Source organism: Poecilia mexicana, unplaced genomic scaffold (genome assembly GCF_051168715.1).
Source record: "Poecilia mexicana isolate PSO_F unplaced genomic scaffold, ASM5116871v1 scaffold_1, whole genome shotgun sequence".
Classification (NCBI taxonomy): domain Eukaryota; kingdom Metazoa; phylum Chordata; class Actinopteri; order Cyprinodontiformes; family Poeciliidae; genus Poecilia; species Poecilia mexicana.
This window is the reverse complement of record NW_028263370.1, coordinates 2,386,702-2,407,565: the sequence shown is the minus strand read 5'-3', so window position 1 is coordinate 2,407,565 and position 20,864 is coordinate 2,386,702. Positions and strand designations below refer to the sequence as shown.

The 20,864-nt window shown below is 38.4% G+C and overlaps 1 protein-coding gene across 2 annotated transcripts; it reads left to right on the top strand.

Moving 5' to 3' along the window:
* Positions 1 to 214: 214 nt before the first annotated feature.
* On the top strand, positions 215 to 20,800 carry LOC106922023 (complement C3-like). 2 transcript variants are annotated; one of them, XM_088004360.1, is made up of 43 exons: positions 224 to 336; positions 1,041 to 1,239; positions 1,384 to 1,546; positions 2,150 to 2,244; positions 2,502 to 2,590; positions 3,159 to 3,241; positions 3,322 to 3,409; positions 3,547 to 3,649; positions 4,677 to 4,797; positions 5,491 to 5,606; positions 5,867 to 6,013; positions 6,328 to 6,427; positions 6,503 to 6,597; positions 6,687 to 6,878; positions 7,514 to 7,669; positions 7,806 to 7,935; positions 8,151 to 8,219; positions 9,436 to 9,633; positions 10,266 to 10,386; positions 10,471 to 10,559; positions 10,691 to 10,830; positions 11,929 to 12,141; positions 12,321 to 12,384; positions 12,711 to 12,800; positions 12,894 to 13,097; positions 13,591 to 13,666; positions 14,160 to 14,319; positions 14,421 to 14,516; positions 14,617 to 14,767; positions 14,933 to 15,018; positions 15,106 to 15,183; positions 16,595 to 16,750; positions 16,855 to 16,917; positions 17,060 to 17,141; positions 17,261 to 17,309; positions 17,590 to 17,680; positions 17,789 to 17,878; positions 17,964 to 18,075; positions 18,156 to 18,245; positions 19,080 to 19,172; positions 19,248 to 19,331; positions 20,280 to 20,424; positions 20,510 to 20,800. In XM_088004360.1, exons 1-43 carry the CDS (start codon positions 239 to 241, stop codon positions 20,649 to 20,651), a joined length of 5,007 nt encoding a protein of 1,668 aa, XP_087860486.1. In that variant the 5' UTR covers positions 224 to 238; the 3' UTR covers positions 20,652 to 20,800. The 2 variants fall into 2 exon arrangements, 1 of the variants encoding a protein (XP_087860486.1); XR_015762544.1 differs by lacking the exons at positions 17,261 to 17,309; positions 17,964 to 18,075; positions 18,156 to 18,245; ... (2 more) ...; positions 20,280 to 20,424; positions 20,510 to 20,800 and having other exon boundaries at positions 215 to 336.
* Positions 20,801 to 20,864: the final 64 nt, after the last annotated feature.

The window sequence follows — 20,864 nt, the reverse complement described above, 5'->3', positions numbered from 1 at the left end:
CGCATCTGGCCAGTAACTTAAACATAAACTGACTTTATAGTAAAAATAAATTGATCAAATCCAGGTAAGAGAGTAAACTCATTGGATGTACTGCTTTGAAAAGGGTTTAGCAGGTTAGTTTTTAAATTAGGACATATTTTAAGGATTACACCGTGAATGAGGCATGTGACAGGGGAAGTGAAAGTCCACACAGAGGGAAGCGGCTGCATGACGGAAACCTGCAGCTCCAACAGTCAATATGGGGTCAGGCTGCAGGATGACGATGACACAGCAGTGGTGGTTGTTTACCTCAGTGGCTTTTATTTCTGTGATTTCTAGGACAACAGCAGCTCCAATGTAAGTCTGATCTTCTTCTATCCTCTAGTTTTTTACCACTGCATGCCTGCCTGTCTTCAATCCTGTTAGAGAAAGTTATAAATTTGATCTATTTGTTAATAGATCATCCAAAAGGGTCAAAGAAGATCAATTAATAGGCAGAGAAATTATCAAATATATCTATTCCCAAACTTATGGCGAAAATGTAACTTTTCTACAGGAAGTTTTACGTAAAAAAGGTTTCATAAAATACGTTTTAGCTTTGAAACAGTATTTTAATATTTGGAGACTAAAATGTATTTTTTGACAACTTTGTGTGTCAAACGCTGATATTGCGTTAATGTTATGAGGCTAATTTTTACAGACTGAGGTGATGGTCAACAAAATATGAAGACTGAAAGAAAACATTTGAAAGCTTAAAGTGTCAAAGTATCATTAGGCAGGTTAAAAAAAAAGATTTAATGTGTTTGTAATAAAGAATAACAATAAAATGTTACCTGTTGGATTTGGGTCAGGGGGAAAAAACTCAATAAATCACAAACTGAACATGTGGGAAATGTTTTTGGATATGCAGGGTAAACAGAAACTTTAATAGACTCAAACAAATGTTGTGAAACGAAAAGGTAAATGATTTATCTGTGATAAGATGTCAGTGACCTGTAACTGGGTCCAGTCTGGCCGGTCAAAACTTTACGTTTACCTCCTGTCCGGTTTCTGCTCTGCAGGAAGGTGATGTCTGCCCCCAACCTGCTGCGCCTGGGAAGACCACAAAACATCTTCGTGGAGTGCCAGGACTGCCCCAGTGACAACAACTTCACCGTCGGCATCAGTGTGATGAACTGGCCGACCAAATCTCAAAGACTTGCACACGCCTCTGTGAACCTCAACACTGCAAACAGATTTCAAGGCTTTGGGGAAGTTGAGGTGATGTTGAAACCGAGGTTTACCTCAAACGTTTGCGGATTTAATTCATGAAAAGTGTGCAAATAAAACATTTTGAACCGTCTTCAAATGTCCAATATAAACACCGCTCACTCCTTGCAAACATTTCTTTTAAATCTTTGACAGATTCCTGCTGATGACTTCATTCGCAGTCCAAACTTAAAGCACTATGTGTATCTGCAAGCTCAGTTCCCCGATGCAAAGCTGGAGAAAGTCGTCCTCTTGTCCCTGCATGCCGGCTACATCTTCATCCAGACGGACAAAGCGCTCTACACGCCCAACAGCAAAGGTGAGTCCGACAGCACCACAAACACACCTGGCCTGTTAGGTTGATTAAACGAGACGACTCGTTAATTTAATAATTAATCATTGCTGATATAAATTTGTTATAAAAGTATTACTGATTGCACTTTAAAAAATAGGTAAGTTTATGTTATTAAAGGTAAAGTTTAAACAGTAATGATTTCCTGGTTAATGTCAAGTTGTCATAACAAAGACATTTTGAATAATGTCAACTTTTTATTAAGTGTCATAATTTACTGAATAACGCTTTATGACAACAGTCATAAATATTCATGAAGGCTTATTCATGTTCATGACATGTGTTATGTCATGTTTATGACAGTGTCATGACAGTCTTATTCAAGCCCCTTCAAATAAAGTGTTACCGTTATTTCTAAATAGAAAATATAAAAAGAAAGAGACAAACAATGGGGACAAAAATTTCTCGGGGTCTGGTGGTATTTGCAGAAGTTTACGTCCAAGTTAGAACTTAGCAATGGAAGTTTTAATGTTTTATTTTTGAGAAAATGGGAGTTCAGTCCACAGTTTTACCTGATGGGTTCATGTAAAAAGTCTCATGATAATTAGATGTGTAATATCTTTGCTGCAGTTCATTACAGGATATTTGCGATGACGCCTGACATGAAGCCTGTGGAGAGAGACAACATGACCCAGATGGACGCTTCTGTTGCCATTGAGTTTGTGGTGATTTATTTAACATTTGAATATCATTGTTGCATGTTATGTTATAAAAAAAAACATAGATGGTAACTCCATGTTCACTAAACATATCTAGAAGTGATTTCTCACAATATGTGTCAATATGTGAAGTTTCTGTGCCGTATTTAAACAAATTGACTGATATTTATTAATACAGATTTATAGAACGATAATTTTTAAATTAAGGATTTACTTAATTTAATCAGTTTTAATAACAATAAATCTTGATTTCAATCCTTTAGACCCCTGAAGGTGTCATTCTACCGCTGGATCCAGTCGCTCTGAGGTCAGGAATTCATTCTGGAGATTTTCAACTTGCTGAAGTTGTCAGGTGAGTATATGGCATTTTGATATGGTCTGGAAAAAAATTATGAGTTCACTTAAAATGACCAGTTTCTCTGATTTTACTCTTTATAAAAGGGTAAAATCATGTTTGAGTATCATGTTGAGCTCTTATTCTATAAATTACTGACATCATGTCTCTGAAATTCCAAGTGAAAATTTAGTATTTATTTACAGAAAATGAGAAATAGTGAAGATAACGCAAAAGCGCTTTCAGACCTCAAGTAACGCAAAGGAAACAAGTTTATGTTAATCTATAATCAACAGTGCTAATGTTTTAACTCGTAATTTTTAAACACATAATTTTATTGCTACAGTTTTCCTGAATATTTTTGGCTACAGTAAAGTGAAGGATCTTGTCGATTTGTGTCGTATTAACTTGACTTACCAGTAAACTGACTCACTAAGGAATTCAAGACAGTAATGTAACAAATATAGCTACCTATTCACTCTGTCTTAACTTTACTACTAACTGGCACACATGGACAGTCAAAGATGGGAGGATTGTTTAAACAGGCCATACATCCTGATGCTCTTCCTGTGTGCTGTGTGTCAAGTGTTGGACTTTGGAGAATCGTGGCGAGGTTTCAAAGCTTACCACAGATGAGCTACTCTGCAGAGTTTGAAATCAAAGAATACGGTGAGTTGCATCAGAGTTTCCCTGACGTGCTGGTTGTGATTGTTCTGGTGTCAGGGCTCACTCAAACCTTAAACTTTCAGTGCTGCCCAGTTTCGACGTCAAACTGATACGCCGAAGTTCGTTCTTCTTTTCGGACAGCAAAGAACTCCACGTAGACATCAAGGCCACGTACGTTGAGTTTTTCTTTGTAGGAGACAAGTATTGATTATCAGATTGATTTAAGTTTTCTGTAGTACTTTGATCTACCGCAGTAGAAACTAGTGTTGGGACGTTAATAAATAAAAGCGCCTTCCTGCTGATTTCAGGTACATGTTTGGTGAAGATGTAGAAGGCTCTGCATATGGAGCTTTTGGAGTTATCCATCAAAATCAAAAGAAGAGTTTCCCCAGCTCACTTCAGAGAGTGCCGGTAGGTCTTTACCTTCAGTTATTTTTCTGTTGCATTTGGCTCCACGTCCGTCTCAAACATTGACCTACACATGTATAGGAAACAGTTTGAAGCGCAGAGAGAAGGCTGAGATTCTACCTGTACAAGCACAACATGGAAAATCATGATGGAAATGGTTTTTGTAAGCAAACCCACAGATACTGACCGGTAACTAACTATCAAATGGAGGGTCTGAAGGAGCTCATTAGGAGCCAGTGTTTGTCGTCTTAACTTTTGGCCGTCTTCAGACAGATGAGTGATGTCGTTAGTAATGCTGACCGTTAGGCGTGAGCGATATGGATTTAAAGTTTTATATCACAATTCTGGGGTACGATTCTGATAACGATAAAATTGGTAATAATAGGTATTTATTATTGCTTTTTTAGGTAACTGTATTGCTGCAGAGCAGAGCAACCATCGCCCCACAAACAAAAACACTGCTTCTGAAAATCATTGTAATCCGCTTCTTTAGGATATCACTCACATGGAAAAATGTTATTTGTGTTACTAAACTGCATGCAGTAAATGCACTTATTCATATTCATACATTTGTTGATATTTATTGGTACTATTATTGTACAAACAGTGGACAGTCCCAAGAAAATGGACAGTTTTGGGGGATTTTAAAACATTATTCATAGGTATTTATTGTGACAACAACAAATGTAATCCTTATCATAAAAGAAATAACCACAATAAGTGATAATGTGAGAGATGCCCACCCCTACTAACAATGTTTTTTTTTATGTGACATATGTAAATATTGATTGAATAGGTAATTTTATTTATTCAGCACATTTTCAGCAACGAGGCAATGCAAAGTGCTTTGAATAGTCATTGATCACTTGATACCAAACACAGTGTGTTGCTGCTGCTGCTATGTGATTAGCAATTCACTGTTTGTGTCTGTAGAAAAGCTGAACCTGATAAAGTTGCCTGTGAGTGTAAATGAGATGTAAATGTGTGACAACACCAAACTCTAAAGTTAACCTGCGTTGTGTGACATTAGATCGAGAGAGGAGAAGGAGTGGTGACCCTGAAGAGAGAACACATTACTCAGAGCTTTGAAAACTTCACTGATCTTATGGGCAGCTCCATATTTGTGGCGGTCAGCGTGCTGACGAGCGACGGTAAGAGAAGCAGAGGTCGGTGGGGATCAGTGTCACTTATCCAGGAAAAACTGTGGTAGTCAGTTTATCACAGTGTGTGTGTCCTAATGAAATGGGTCATCTTGATTCTGTTTAAGCTTTTACGTAAACGTGTTGCCTTGGAGTCCTGGAAGTGCAACAATACAAATAATTAAACTCGTAAAATACAACATGACGTTTCTAAACTGTTAAAATCTTGAACATAATGTAAATTAGTATGTTATGGATCATGTAAATACATGAGTCCTCTGTTCTTCAGTACTCAGTTTAACACTTTTTAATTTGTCATGTCGTTTGTTTTTTGTTATAAATATTTAGAAATTTCCGTTGATAAAATACTGAAAAGCAATTGTACCATATATATTTTTAATATTATTATTTTAAGCCTCAGCTTTATTTTGTTTATCATTTTTTTGGGTGGAAATTATGACTGATGTGTCTTATGATTTAACTTTAAAACCAATAAGGATCGCATCATGTCACAATCTTATTGGAAAATGTTCAGACCGATCACACAATGGAAGCCTTAAAGGCCTTTTTTATTATTTTTATATTGTGACTATGCACCATTTTATCTGTAAAGTGGTGTACTGTGAGATCCAGAGCTTTATTATGTGTCCCCACTGTTGTGAAACAACAAAATGAAAGCCTGACACGTCATTCTTATCCTCACAGGTAGTGAGATGGTGGAGGCAGAGCTGAGAGATATTTACATTGTCATATCACCGTACATCATCCAGTTCTCCAAAACACCCAAATATTTCAAACCGGGATTGTCTTTTGATTTTGCGGTAAGATTTCTTTTGTCCTGTTTTGATTCACATGCAGACAAACTGATAGTCTGATGGGTCACATTTGACTGATTTGTAGCTGGTTGCTTAGAGTCTAAGCGAATCACTTTGTGAATGTGTGCATTTTAATGAACTGTTGGTCCAAAGATCAGACTTTCAGGTTCCTCACACATCCTCTTTCTTCTCTTTTCCATCCGAATGTTTGACCATATCCAGTTCTGTCAGATACGATTGATCTTTGTCTGATTGTTTCTTGAAAGGTTGAGGTTCTGAATCCTGACGGCACTTCAGCACAAGGAGTTCCTGTTGCGATCGATGAAGCTGAGGTTGAAGGCGTTACTTCTGCCAACGGCATGGCGAGACTTTCAATCAATACGCTGGAAAACGCTGGACCGTTAAAAATCACAGTAAGTCCTGAGAATTGGTAGAAATGTTTCACATTTTTATCTAGGCACATGGATAGACGCCTATTCAGGATGCTGATCTCATGTTCAAAATAAGCATTGAAGCCTGCATGAACACTCTTGTAAGTTTCTCACATTTCTGACAATAGTGTGATTCAAAAACATGATGTATCGAGTAATATTTTCTTCCTCTAAAAAAAAAACATTTAATTGTACTTAGTCATACCTGTAAGAGCTCTATAGCTGTGTTTGCTAGAGTGCATCTCTGTTTGTCAAGTATATTTCTTTAATATTTATATTTTTGCTTAACTGTGTAGGTAAGGACAAAAAATCCTCGAATTTCAGCTGAACGACAAGCGTCGGCAAGCATGACTGCTCTGCCTTATCGCTCAACAAGCAAAAACTACATCCACATCGGTAAACACTAGATTTATGTCCATCAGTTTTCTATGCATAAACACACTTTGTGGTAAATGACTGTTGTCTCTGCAGGAGTGACAACAGCAGAAGTAAAACCAGGAGATAACCTGAAAGTGAACATCAACCTCAACAAACAGGACAATCCAGAAAACGACGTGACATATTTGGTGCGAGAGCAAATTTTATGTTTGCTTCTAAAAACGTTTGAAGCAGAGCTTTATGCTGTCTTTTTTTTATTATTTATTCCTGCTTTCAGATCCAGAGCAGAGGTCAATTAATAAAGCATGGACGCTTTAGAGTGAAAGGTCAAGTGATGATATCCATGACCCTCACCGTTACCAAGGAGATGCTGCCGTCATTCCGCATCCTGGCCTTCTACCATCCCAATGACAATGAGGTGGTGTCGGACTCAGTCTGGGTGGACGTGAAGGACTCCTGCCTCGGCTCGGTGAGGCACGGTGCAGCAGCAGGGCTCACGGGGGAAAATTAAACAAATCCACCGCTGTATTCTGTTTTTTTATTTATTTTTGATCAATAGAATTTTATTTTATTTTTTTTTAGATTTTTGGATTGCTCAGACATTTTTTACAAGTTCAGACATTTCTTAAAGACCCTCTGGCATCTTATGGATTTACATTCACCAAGATATCTAGACAGGAAAACTGAAAATTAAATCCAACTTCTAACTGAGTTCAGCTGTTCAGTGTTATTGATCATGGTAAATATTTGGACACACTTTAAAACATAAAGGTTCATACAAATGGTTCTTTTGTTGTATTGAAACCATATTGGCATGTAAAGAAAAAGCCATTTCAAAGATATGAAGATGAAGAAATTAAGTAAGAATTGTGATTTAATGTGTGTATGAAGGGAGTAAAAGGGCTCTGGTGTACAGTTTAAATTCTGCTTTAAATTGTCTGCTCTTTTGTTTTAGATGATAACGTTTGTGTCTCCCAGCGCTCACGTTCTCTAAGCATCGTCCTCATCTCATTGTCTACATGCCTTCTGCTGTTATTCACAGTTCTTACTCTTTTAATCATATTATGCATGGAAATAAGGGACGGTCCCATCTACCTCCAACAGCTGAAACTAGAGCCACTGAAACTTTCCGCCTCCTACGAACCTCGGAGAAAGTTTGACCTGAAAATCACAGGAGATCCTGAGGCCACAGTGGGGCTGGTGGCCGTGGACAAAGGCGTCATCGCTCTTAACAAGAAATACCGTCTGACGCAGAAAAAGGTGATCTTCTCTCCTGACCATGTTCAGCACTTACAGCCAAAGCGTCTTTGCATGTCAAATATTCATCTTAGAGTTGTTGTTTTTTTTTTTGTTTTTTTTTTACGTTTTATCTTGAGGAGCTTTTTTGATTCCTCAGGTGTGGGACACAGTTGAGAGCCACGACGTCGGTTGCACACACGGCGGAGGAAAGGACAGTATGAGTGTGTTCTACGATGCTGGGCTGCTGTTTCAGTCCAACTTACAATCCGAGACGCCGCCCAGACAGGGTAGCTAAACAAAACAAAAATACAATGATGCGTGAAAGAAGAGAGATGATGGCTTGTTGTCCTGTTCCGGTTAAAATAGGAGGCGTTTCTTTATTTTGGTTTTTACATAAGGCTAAAAAAAAAAAAAGAGAAAAAAATCTAATTTCTTCTACTGTTAACTCCACCTGGAATAAATCTGAAATAACTTTGTCGTGACACGTCCGTCCATGTTTTAGATCCGACGTGCTCAGCCCTCCGGAGGAGGAAACGGGATTCTGCCCTGGTGAACGCCACCACCGAATTATGTAAGAGCCGTCACAGAAAGCAAGAGCAATCTGCATCCATGTTTGACCCGAGTCGTCTCTCAGACAGTTTTGGCGTTTTAGACTTATTTCATTGTAAATACATCTTGTGTTTGCTCAACATACAGAAAAACAGCAGGTTGAGTTTCCAACAGCATTGCCACTGATACATGCACATTAAATTCTTGGCAACATCCCTTTCATTGATGCACAACACGTTGTAATGGATGCATAATGTATGATATCACTAATAAATCATTTTATCAGCTGATCTTTTGGCACATTTACAAATATGCTGCACCCTTGATCCAGAAATAATCTGCAAATGGGTTTAAAACTCTTCTCAAAGGGGGGTATTGTCTATTTGTCAGTCACAAAGTGCCATTTTCTTAGTTCAATGAAGTAACTATGCTGCCTTCAGCTGGTATGAAAATGCTGCATATGTCAAAACCCACTTAAAAGAAATGTGTCATATCTGTATCTGACCCTTTGAAATTGGCGTCTGTCTTTAGTGTCAACACTTCTCCATGCCGTGTGCTGATGCGGTTTACAAACATTTGTAGGAGCGCTGGACTGAGAAGTAGTTCATCAGTTCGTTAAGGCAACCTTGAATGGTTGCCACGGGCGATTCAACGATTTCTAAGACATGCATTAATGAGTAAAAGCAACAGTTTGCATATGTTGCTGATGAGGGAATAACGTTATAACATAATACAAAGCTTAAAAAAAAACCTTTTGCACAACACTCCCTCTTTAAGAGCATAATAGCATTTCTTAAACCTCCTTCATGGACTCTTGTCTTATGTTCTGTTTTGTAAGTTTTTATTTAGTTTGTACTTCAGTAAATTTATGATGTCTAAATTGTACCTTTTAATTACTGTTTTGTAAACTACACCTGCGTGCCTCTTGGCCAGCACTCCATCAAACAGAGATTTCATCTCTTTAGACTTTCTGGTAAAAATAGCACCAAATACATTTAACCATAAACATTAAGTTTGTACCCATGCCTTCAACTGAATCTCACCAATAAAACTTCAGCAAAAGTATAAACAAAACAAGCTGATTTTATTTTTAAATGCTTGGTTTTTAAATTATGCTTCCAACATGTTTTTTTGGGGGGGTTACTTTTTTTTTTTTTTGCTTGTCCTTCCCAAACTGTTTTTATGCTTTCAATCAGCTTCTTGTGCTCATTTTCCCCCACAACCTTCTGTGTAACCAGTGAGTCGATATGACAACGACCTGCAGCGTGACTGTTGTTTGGATGGCACACGGGAGACCACAGTTTCGTATTCCTGTGGGCGTCGCAGCGAGTACATTCTGGACGGTGAGGCCTGCGTCGAGGCTTTCCTGCACTGCTGCACGGAGATGGAAAGAAAACGAGCCGAGAGGAGAGAGGAGAACCTTAAACTAGCTCGCAGTAAGTGTAAATGCTCTGAAGAAGGGGGATATTTTAATAAAAGAGCCGGACACGGTGCTTTTGCTCCAGCGTATATTATTATCTCAGTTAGCTTACAAACATACACGATATCGACGTTGAAACAGCAGTATGTTAGCAACGGCGCTAACAATGGAGCTAACAACGGAATTTAACATGCGGAGCGTAAAAAAAAAAACCTCACAATCTTTCTGACAATTAATAAACTCATTTGCAGCCTACATGTGCGTTTATATATATATATTCATACCTGAAGAAGGGAGATATTTTAATAAAAGAGCCGGACACGGTGCTTCTGCTCCTGCGTATATTATTATTATCTAAGGAGGAAGTTCCGGTGCTCTTCAACATAGCTAGCGCAAGCGCTAGACTCCCCCTGCTGGTTGGATCTGACCATTACATCAGCTAGACATTAACATCTTCAGCCCCAAATGCTGGTAAAGCATTACAACCTCCTAACATCAAAAGAATAAATGTATCTCTGAAATAACCAACTTTCAAACCATCACATAAGCGCCTGGAACAAGACATGAGAGGCGACAGCATCATTATTTTGTCAGTTTTGTTGTTTGAAAGTAATAAAATGTGATTTTTTTTTTTTTATCAAACTCGAGGTGAGAGCGACGACAGCAGCTACATGGACACCAATGATATTGTCTCTCGCACCAAATTCCCTGAAAGCTGGCTGTGGTCCGATGTCAAATTGCCAGTATGTCCTCCAGACAAGCCTAACTGGTGGGTTCACTGAAACATTTACAAATAAACACAAAGAATCACGCTATCAGTTTAGCTTCAGTCTTAAATGTGTCTTTGTTTCAGCGAAACAACCTCCTTCGTAAAGAAAATGGCTCTGCAGGATACGATCACAACATGGCGGTTCACAGGGATTGGTCTGTCCAAAACTGGTGGTGAGAATTCATTAAACATCAGGCTTCAGTGTTTAGTTGTGTTTCAAACTCAACATCAACTGATCTATAGGTTTTAGTCCCTCATTGTTTCACTGTTCCTTTATTTTCTGTGTCATTTATGCTGTGTGAAGGCCTCTGTGTGGCCGACCCTTTGGACATTGTTGTCCGAAAGGACATCTTCATTGATCTCAAACTGCCCTACTCAAGTGTTCGAGGAGAGCAGATAGAAATTAAAGCCGTTCTGCACAACCATAATCCTGAGCCTGCCACTGTAAGTAATGCAACATGGATTACAGACACAGATAATTGTTTTTTAATTGCTCCTAATCTACTTAAATAAGGATTGAACAGTGTGTGTCGATAAGATTGGGTTGTACTGAAATAAATTAAATTGATTTGAAGCTTTAGATCAAATTTAATTTATATAACGTGAACCAGGCCTGTTTGTGAAGTGACGAGGTGTATCAGTTTTAAAGTTGTTTCGCTAAACTAAACTCAGGGTTGGCTCCTGCAAAGCCAACAATCCAGCCTGCATGTAAGCAATAAAAACTATGTTTAGGGGGAATTTGGCAGATAAGTTACATATTTCTTTTTTACTTTTTATTTGTCTTCCGATAACTGCTTATACATACATAGATGTATGCAGTTCTTTGTTTTAAATAACTGAACTACAATAAGTATGCATGTTGTTTAATTCAGACTTTGGCACAAGTCATTTGGTAATTACAGATAAACAGAAACACATTTCCCTCAGATAAACATTAACTTTGTAAAAAAAAAAAGCTAATATTCGGTAACAATGCCAATAAACATGTAAATCTGCAAGGGGATCACATGTTGACATCGGGAAAATGAAAAAAAAATTAAGTAATAATAGTACATATTAGTAGTAATAATAATAATAGTGCAAAATAAACTTTAAAAATATACACGCAAGTAAACAGTCAAGATCCATTATGACTGTAATCTTTGGTTTCCACTTAGATTCAAACATCTCCATCTTAAGTTATAGTCTTGATGTTGTTTTTTCCATAATGTAAATTTTTTAAGTCGACCTCTCCATTGCATAATACTGGGAGATTGTCATTTTAACCAAGCAGATGTAACACATTTCTTCTCAATCAGAAGCAAGACTCTTAAGTATTTATTGTCTTTGTCCGTCATATCCCTGGAAACTATTCCCAAAATGCATACAGGTGGGTCCAAATCTAAATAAATGCCTGAAATACGTTTCATCTTGTGTTTGTTTGACCATCTTTCTAATGCTGCCCTGGGCATCTGCCTACGTTGACCAAATCAAAACCATCTGAACATCTGAATCGAACTGAGTAACCACGTTGCACCTTTTCACCCGTTTGTTGTTTTTAAGGTGCGCGTCTTTCTACTCGAGACAGAACATGTGTGCAGCGCAGCTTCTAAGCGTGGGAAATATCAACAGGAGGTCAAAGTTGGGGCCTCGAGTACACGATCAGTTCCCTTTGTTATTATTCCAATGAGAGAAGGAGATTTCAATATCGAGGTCAAAGTGGCTGTGAAGGACTCTGAGCAGGGTGACGGATTTAGAAAAACGCTGCACGTTGTGGTAAGAGAAACGATCAGTCAGTCAATTCAAGTACGTAAAATCCAACCATTCTGTGTTTTGGTTGTCTTCCACTGCCATTGGATATTGAGTTCATTTTAACATGATTGAATTAACAAAACCTGATGTGATATAAAGAAAAAGCTCAATTTCAGATGTTTCCTCATTGCTGCTTCTTCTAGCCTGAAGGTATTCTGATAAAATCTCCCCTAACTATAACGTTGGACCCTAAAAACGAAGGAAAAGGTAAGACTCTGGTCAACATTTTTATTTACTCATCTTTAAGCACACGGATTAGTCTCCGTAAGTTGTGTGGTTGAAAAACGTACTTATTTCCATCATTTAATTTAAAGTGCCTTAACGGGCCTGACTTTTAAGAATAAACTATTGCTAAATCAAGAGATGTGTCTCAAGAGGAAAGAAACGCTTGAAATGAAAACAGGAAAAGGCAGAGCGGGATGACGATGAAGTTATGATGAGTGGATGAAGCAGACAAAGAGCACTGAGTTTAGAGCAAAGCTATAGTCACTTCTAAATTGGTGATAATTAGTAAATATTTTTTTTAAATCCAGATGGTAAACAAGTGCAGCTCCTCCGCAGTAACATTCCTCTGATTGACATCATACCGAACTCAACTACCAGCACACAAATAGCAATTACAGGTGATACGCAAAAAAAACGGATGTAAGACTGCAAGATGCAAGTAAGCCTGCATGACGTTAGCGTCTCTTTGCTGCTCGTGGGAATGTTGCCAGGAAAAAAGCCTAAAGAAGAGCTGAAGAACGCCGTCACTGGAGAGTCGATGAGCGGCCTGCTCTACCAACCTTCTGGTTGTGGAGAGGAAAACATGATCCACTTGACAATGCCCGTCATTGCAACCACGTATTTGGACATGACCTACCAGTGGGAAGCCGTGGGGGTCGAGAGACGGGATGAAGCCCTGCAACACGTCATAACCGGTGGGGCAAATAAATATATATTTCTCTGATGATTTATATCCCAGGTCAGGGTTCTTCAACTCCAGTCCTCGAGGGGTGGCGACCTGAAACTTAATCAAATTACCTCCTCAGTTTGCAGTCAAGTTCTCCAGAGTCCTGCTAATCATCTGATTGTGTTCTCATTTGTGTTGAAGCATGTAAAAGTTTCGGGACAACGCCGCTTGAGGACTAGAGTTGACAAAAACCCTTTCCTAGGTTTATGTTGATCTCCAGGAAGTGGTTACAGGTACAATCATGTCACAGATTGTCTATGACAGATTGAAGATGATTCTATTTAATTCTTATGTGTATTAAAGTGAATAAAAACTGTTATTCAATTTCAATTTGAACTTTATAAGGAAATGTAATTTTAACCTTGTGCACAATCCCAATGAAAGATGTGCAGCATCAGAGCACATGGTTTCACAAAACATAAACTTCAATCAGTGAATCTTGTTTGTTTTGTTGGGCTTAGGTTACCGTAATCAGCTAAGCTACCGTAAAAGAGACGGATCCTTTGCTGCATATCCTGATCATGACAGCAGCACATGGTGAGCCCTGAAAACCTTCAGGCATAATTATCTAGCTACAGTAATTTGCACAAGTTTTAAAACACTCCTACTGATTGATCAATAAATGGTTCTTTTTCAGTCGTCCTATTAGCTTTCTTTAGTTTTCACATTCACTGTTTAGTTGCATTTGAAGCCCAGGGGAAAGAGACGATCCATCAGAACTTCAACCTGGGGTACTAAAGATAAATATCAGATTATTTTTCAGCTGTTACACTCTCAAAAAGAATTAAAATATTTTCGAAGCTAGCAATATTTGCAGATCTTTTGTGATTAAGGCCTGGGAAAGTATTGCTCAAAGCCACTTTAAAAGATTACAAGTACGACTCCTAAAACAAGCATTTCATGAATAAACAAAATGGTTGACTGGAGGCTTTACGTGCCTCTACGTAGACAAACTTACAATCTGACTTTTGTTCGGTTTGATGTTTCAGAAGTGACCAACCTTTCTGCATCCTCCGTTTCCCCCCTAAAGGCTGACGGCGTATGTTGTCAAGGTTTTCTCCCTGGCCCACAGACTGGTGGCCGTTCAAAGCAAAGTCATCTGTGACGCCGTCAACTTTTTGATTCACAACGCACAGCAGCCTGACGGGATGTTCAGAGAAGTTGGAAGAATGTCCCACGTAGAGATGACAGTGGGCACCGTGAAATCATCCAGACCTATTATTCTTCGTTTTAAAAAGCGTAGTATTTGTAAATCAGTATCAGTGTAAGAACAGGTTGTGTGTGTCCACAGGGTGACGTCGGCGGCGTAGATTCGGACGTCTCCCTGACAGCCTTTTGCCTCATTGCCATGCAGGAGTCAAGCGGGTTATGCAGTGCCAGTGTTAGTGTGAGGATCTTTGTTTTCTCTCATAGCACAGTGTACTGTAATACTTTCAGTATTCTAATATTTCTCACCTATTTTAAAATGTTTCCTCTGTTTTATCCAGAGTTTACAAGACAGCATAAACAAAGCAGTGAGCTACCTCCAAAAACGCCTGCTGACCTTAATCAACCCCTATGCCGTTGCCATGGCGTCGTATGCCCTGGCCAATGAAAACAAGCTGAACCTGGAGATCCTGCACAGTTTCTCCTCTCCAGGTGCGATCACACAGTAACGCAGACACTATGGAGCAGTTCTAATGAAACAGTGTAGATCATGCAACCTCTCAACTACAGTACAAAGAAAAGATGAGAGAGTTGTTTTGGTCTTTACCACAGACCACGACAAGGCTTCTTGAGATTGAGCCGTGTTGTCGTCCTCAGATCAGTCCCACTGGCCGGTACCAGTGGGTCGTGTTCACTCACTGGAAGCCACAGCATACGCTCTCCTGGCTCTGGTCAGAGTCAAGGTCAGGATGTCTTATTTACTGCTGTGACTTCAATATAGACAATCATTCTGGTCAACAGCTTTAACGTGGTCTGTTTTTATCGTGAAGGCCTTTAACGAAGCCTGGCCGATTGCAAGGTGGTTCAACAAGCAGCAAAGAGAAAACGGAGGCTTTGGATCAATTCAGGTAACATAAAACTTTTTTCTTTTCCCAGTCTCTGGATGCCCACATATCTAAGTACCATGATGCTGACAGACAGTTTTAAACCGTTGCACAATCACTCTTGGACTTTGTCAGATTGTCATGTTGAGAAGATGAAGTTCTTGTCCAGAGGAACTGCAGAACTGTACCTCCTCTGCTGAACTAGTTTTTATTGTAATTGGAAAAGAAAAATGCAGACAGACATTTTTGTTAGCATCCATACATCAATGTGTAAACAAATGTTTTCTCATCTCATTGGTTTCTTTTTTTAGCTTTAACCTGAAACACAGTTATGTTTGGTGTGAAAGGAGGCCAAAACATGCTACGTATGAAATACTTCAGAGGTAGTGCACAGGCAGCCATCACAGTCAATGTTTGCCCATCTTATATTTAGTAAATTCCCAAAAATTTCTCCACTGCAGATTTCTTTTTTAAAAGAAAGTTTGCTTGAAACAAAGCCAGCCGCGCTTAAACAACTCGTCTTTTTGGCTGTCGGTGCTTATTAGCTTGGTAGTGACCACAGAAACATCATGGGTCTCATTTCTAAAACTTTGCCCAGGAGCTATACTAAAACTATGCATTTGCCCAAAAGAAAAAAAATGGCAAACCTCCGGAATAATCCAGATTAATAAAACTGGAACCAGAAAGCAATTTCTCCTTCATAAATTAAAGCTTCACCTCAGCATTTCCCTACATTGCTCATTTATTCATATCCTCTACATTCAGCCATAAATGGTCGATGCAAAGTGCCTCATGAATATCAGCTGATCAACGTCATTCATGGCCAACAATGGCAATCACAGAGAAAAGACTAAAGAAACACAATTCAGTGAGATGAGGGAACAAAATCTTATTTTTTAGCCACAGTAGTGGCGTGACAAATAAAAGTTATACACCAACATTGGCATTTTTAGTAGAAGGCCGATACACGCTCCATATGAGTGATATTAAAGCGCACCTCCTCTGCACTCTGTGGGTTTGGAGAGGAAGTGAGTAGCCACTGCCCCCTGCTGGTTATAGCGGAGGAGTGCATCAGGACGCATGACCCGAAAAGTTAGAACTTACTTCCGGATTCTCCGATTTGCAGCAGTGGCAATGCCTCTTCTGTCAAGCTTGTTTTTTGTAGGTCACAACTTTAGCGCCACGTTTATAATTGAGACCCCAGGCCTCCTCTGACTGATGTCATTCGCCCTCACACAGACTTTTTGAATGAGAATTATTATTTATGTATGTCAAAACTGTTCAACAACACATTAGTACTGAGAGTTAATTAATCCAGATACCACCTGTTGTACCTTTGTCACACTTTAAAACCACAGCTTTATGAAATAGCGTCGATTGGTCTGTTTCTTTGACGTCAGAACTCATTTTTTTCATGTCCGTCTTGTCTCTGCAGGCCACTGTGACAGTGTACCAGGCCGTGGCAGAGTTCTGGACCAGTGAACAGAACCCAGGCTATGATCTAAATGTGGACATCTTGTTGCCGGGCAGATCAAAGCCTGTAAAATACAACTTCAACCAGAGGAACCACTTTGCCACAAGAACATCTAAAGTTCGAACAAGCATTTTATAACAATAAGTAGCTCAAACTATTATGAAATAAATCTATTTTATGTGTTTTTGCTGATCTGTTTATTTGATTTTAAATCATTATAGATCAATAATATAAACCAAGACGTGACTGTTGTTGCTACAGGCCTAGGAGAAGCCACAGTGACGGTAAGTCAAATGTTTGACTGTTGTTTTGGGTTCAGTTGTAGTCATGGAAAGTCAAACACATTTTTAATTTTAAATACTTAAGAGTGACTTCCTATTTATTTATCATATGCTAACTTAAAACCTAATTTTTTTTATGTGACAGATGGTGTCATTGTTTTATGCTTTACCTAAAGAAAAGCATAGTGATTGTCAGAAGTTCAACATGACAGTAGAACTCCTCCCAGGTTCGTCTACTTGTGTTTTGTGTCTCTTTGTTTGCATGAGCATGTTTTATACCAAACTGCTGTGACTTTCCACCAAACAAACAGAGGACTACAAACTACTTTGTCTGTCGTGTTTCCAGAAAAAACAAGTGAAGTTGAGAAGATATACAACATGAGAATACTGCTTTTGTAAGATCTATGAGGCCATTTCATGAAAATTGTCCATTTAACCCTCAAATGTAATCTTAATCAGGAAAAAGTTAATCCTGGTGGTGATTGTCTCAGTAATTGAGACAAAACAAATCTGTGAGTTCCTCCTTTTTACAGCAAGCTTTACAGAGATCTAATAAAATGAAAAGAAAAAAAAAATCAAACAAAAGTGTGTTCATTTTGCACCAAATTACATTTAATTATCTTAACTTTGTATTTCTATCAACTCTTTTCCTCTTTTAATTGTTATTCTGCACAGATATAAGAACCAACATCGAGATGCCGCCATGACAGTTTTGGATATCGGTTTGCTAACCGGCTTCACTGTTAACACCAAAGACCTAAACCTTGTAAGACACACACAGACCTTCAAGCTTAGACTGATCAATGTAAATCTTTAAATAAAGATATGTTTCTGTTCTCACGGATGAGAATCACAGTTGTTTTCTTGCATTTAGTTATCTAAAGGTCGAGCCCGCACTATCTCAAAGTACAAGGAGATTATCAGTGACTCAGAAAGAAGCTCAATCACCATCTACATGGACAAAGTAAGTCTTTAGTATTACATCCATCCAACATTTTTTTCCATCTATATTCTACTCTTTCATTTGTCTTACTAATATTTCTCCAAAGGTTTCACACACAAAACCAGAGGAGATCATTTTTAGGATTCACCAGAAGCAGGCAGTGGGAGTACTACAGCCAGCAGCTGTGTCTGTTTATGAGCACGACAGCCCTCAGTATGGTAATTACAACACGTCGAAAATATTTTTAACATATATAAATATACATTTAAAATCTGCTTGTGCTTAATACACCATGCAGAGACGCGCTGTGTGAGGTTCTACCATCCAGAGAGGGACGCTGGGAAGCTGCTGCGGCTCTGCAAAAACGACGAATGCATTTGTGCTGAAGGTGAATAAAACTTGTCTTAATAGTCGGTGAAAATTAGCTTTAAAAAGAAATATTACTTCTTTGGAAGAGACCAAATCACGATACATGCAGCTAAATTTACGACCTCATACTTGTTTGTAAATAAATAAAACAATACATGTTCAAAAGTTGCAAGACACACTAATAACTATTGTCATTTGAAGTGTGAAACTCTGATATTCAGTCTTTGTCTCTAGCAGGTTTATGCTGCATGAAGAAATTCTGAATTATTTGGAAAAAATTATCCAACGTTCTTTTAGCAGAGTCTGACTTCTTACTGACCCCTGCTGGTCGTTCTAAGTAGTGGCATGAGACTGACACCCACCATGACTTTTGAGTTGATCTAGTACAAACATTTAACAAGGTAATCTTCATCTGAAATCACCATGAAGCATAAACTAAAATCTACATCACAATCATAAAATTATTCGGTTTCTAGAATAGTGTAAAATTTTCTTAGCTACAACATTTATATACAACTTAAACAACATGGTAAAACCTTTTTATGAGGACAATATTCCCTTTCTGTCAGAAGAGGGATTTATACTTTTAAAATACAGATCTATGGTGTCAGGGTGTGTGGTAGTGAAAATAGGACCCTGATCCTAAGGTAGTCATATTAATGTACCTTTAGGTTCATAAATTAAACCTATTATTTCTCTGAGTGTAGTGGCTAAGAAATTAGAGAAGTTTTACTGATAATTTTTGCTTTTGGTGATGAGGGAGGATATATTCATTCACTCTCTGAGTTCCTGACTGTTTTATGAATGAAGCTCTTGGGTCATGCGTCTCATTGCAACTGCTGTGTGATTGCAGAGAACTGCAGCATGCAGAAGAAGGGCAAAATCAACGACGACGACCGGACAGATAAGATTTGTGAGACTGAACGGAACAGCAAAATAGACTTTGGTAAGTGTGTATTTGTACGAATTTCCCAATGAGTTGTGTAAATGTGCTGATGATGTACAACTTGCATATTCTCAGCTTACAAAGTGAGAGTGGAAGAGTTTGCAGACGGCGTGTCCGCTGATATTTACACAGTGCTTGTGCTTGATGTCATCAAAGAAGGTGGGGTTTGTGTCCATCACACTTACAGCTTTTGAAAGTTATAAAAATTTACAGTTGAATCTTCATTTCTGTTTATTAATAGAGTAATGTATTAACAGATGGAGCATCAGCAAGAATTTAATATTAATATAACACTTTGTCATGTTTCTAAATTTCTTTTCGAGTGTATTCAAACTCCTTGAACGTTTTCACAATTTGTCAATTACAAACCACAAGCTTCACTTTATTTTATTGATATTTTATGTAACAGACCAGCACAAATTAACCCTAATATGAGGCCTTTTAGTAAAATAAAATGCAAGTATCCACTACTTGTTGGTTTTGCCCTGATAAGAAAGTTAAAATATCTATATGCAATCGAGCAAAGCTTTTTTTTTTTCCCTTGAGAAAAAACCCTGTGTTTTGAAAAGATGTTGCTTCGGTATCAGATTTCGAATGGCCCAGTCAAAGTCCAGTTCTTACCTTAAGTAAGACATGTGAATTGTTGTTGATGCTCTCCATAGAAACTGACTGAAGCTGAGCATTTTTGCTAAGGAGATTAAGGGAAGAAAAACATCCAAAGTTATCATCTTGAGGGCCCATATATGAAGGCACAGCACAGTTTTAAACTCTAAGGTTTTCTCCCTCTTCACTATTATGGGTTGCCATGGGGCTTATCAAAATCAAATTGCCAAAAAATACTTTCCAGTTTGTTGCTGTATTTGTGTTTTTACACTGTAATATTTGCTTCCCAAACAAAATCAAACATTTATTCATCAAAGTCCCATTGAATGTATTAGTAACAATGATGGTTAAGTTATTATAATCTAAATGTATTGCTGAAAATATGTGCAGTAATTTTAGAAAGACGTGCGGATGATGAAGATGATGATGGCCCAGTTTCTCTCTCTGCTGAGTCACTATGTCCAATTAAATTGCAACATATAAAAACCGTGTTTTTAATCATAGGAAGTTCAGATGTGGGTCCTCAGAATAAAAGGCGCACATTCCTCGGTTTCCGGCACTGCAGAGAAGTTCTAGACATAAAAATAGGACAAAATTACCTCATCATGGGCACCTCCAAAGATATTCACGCTGATGAACCCAATCATTCGTAAGTTTACTCTGGTTGATCATCAGTTTGTTAGTTGTGTACTTTTGTCAGGATTTTGAACGTGATCTTTCCATTTTTCTATCAGGTACCAATATGTACTCGGTGAGCGGACCTGGATTGAGTACTGGCCCACCGAAGCAGAATGTGGAAATAAGAAGTACAACACCACCTGTGCTGGCATGGAGGCAATGGTCCAGCAGTACACGCTCTTTGGGTGTCGACAGTAGTAACACAAGTGAAGGCTTAAATAAGATTTCTGCTTTTCAAAGTTCTCTGACACATAAGAGTCTATGTTGGGCCATTTCAGAGAAATATGACAGCTTCAGTGGAAAAAGAGACAGTTATGTTAAATCAAATAAACATCTTTCAAGTAGGACCTGAAATGCTTTTATTTTGATCAACATAAGTGTCTGTATGTCTTGGGGGTTTTCACTAAGAAA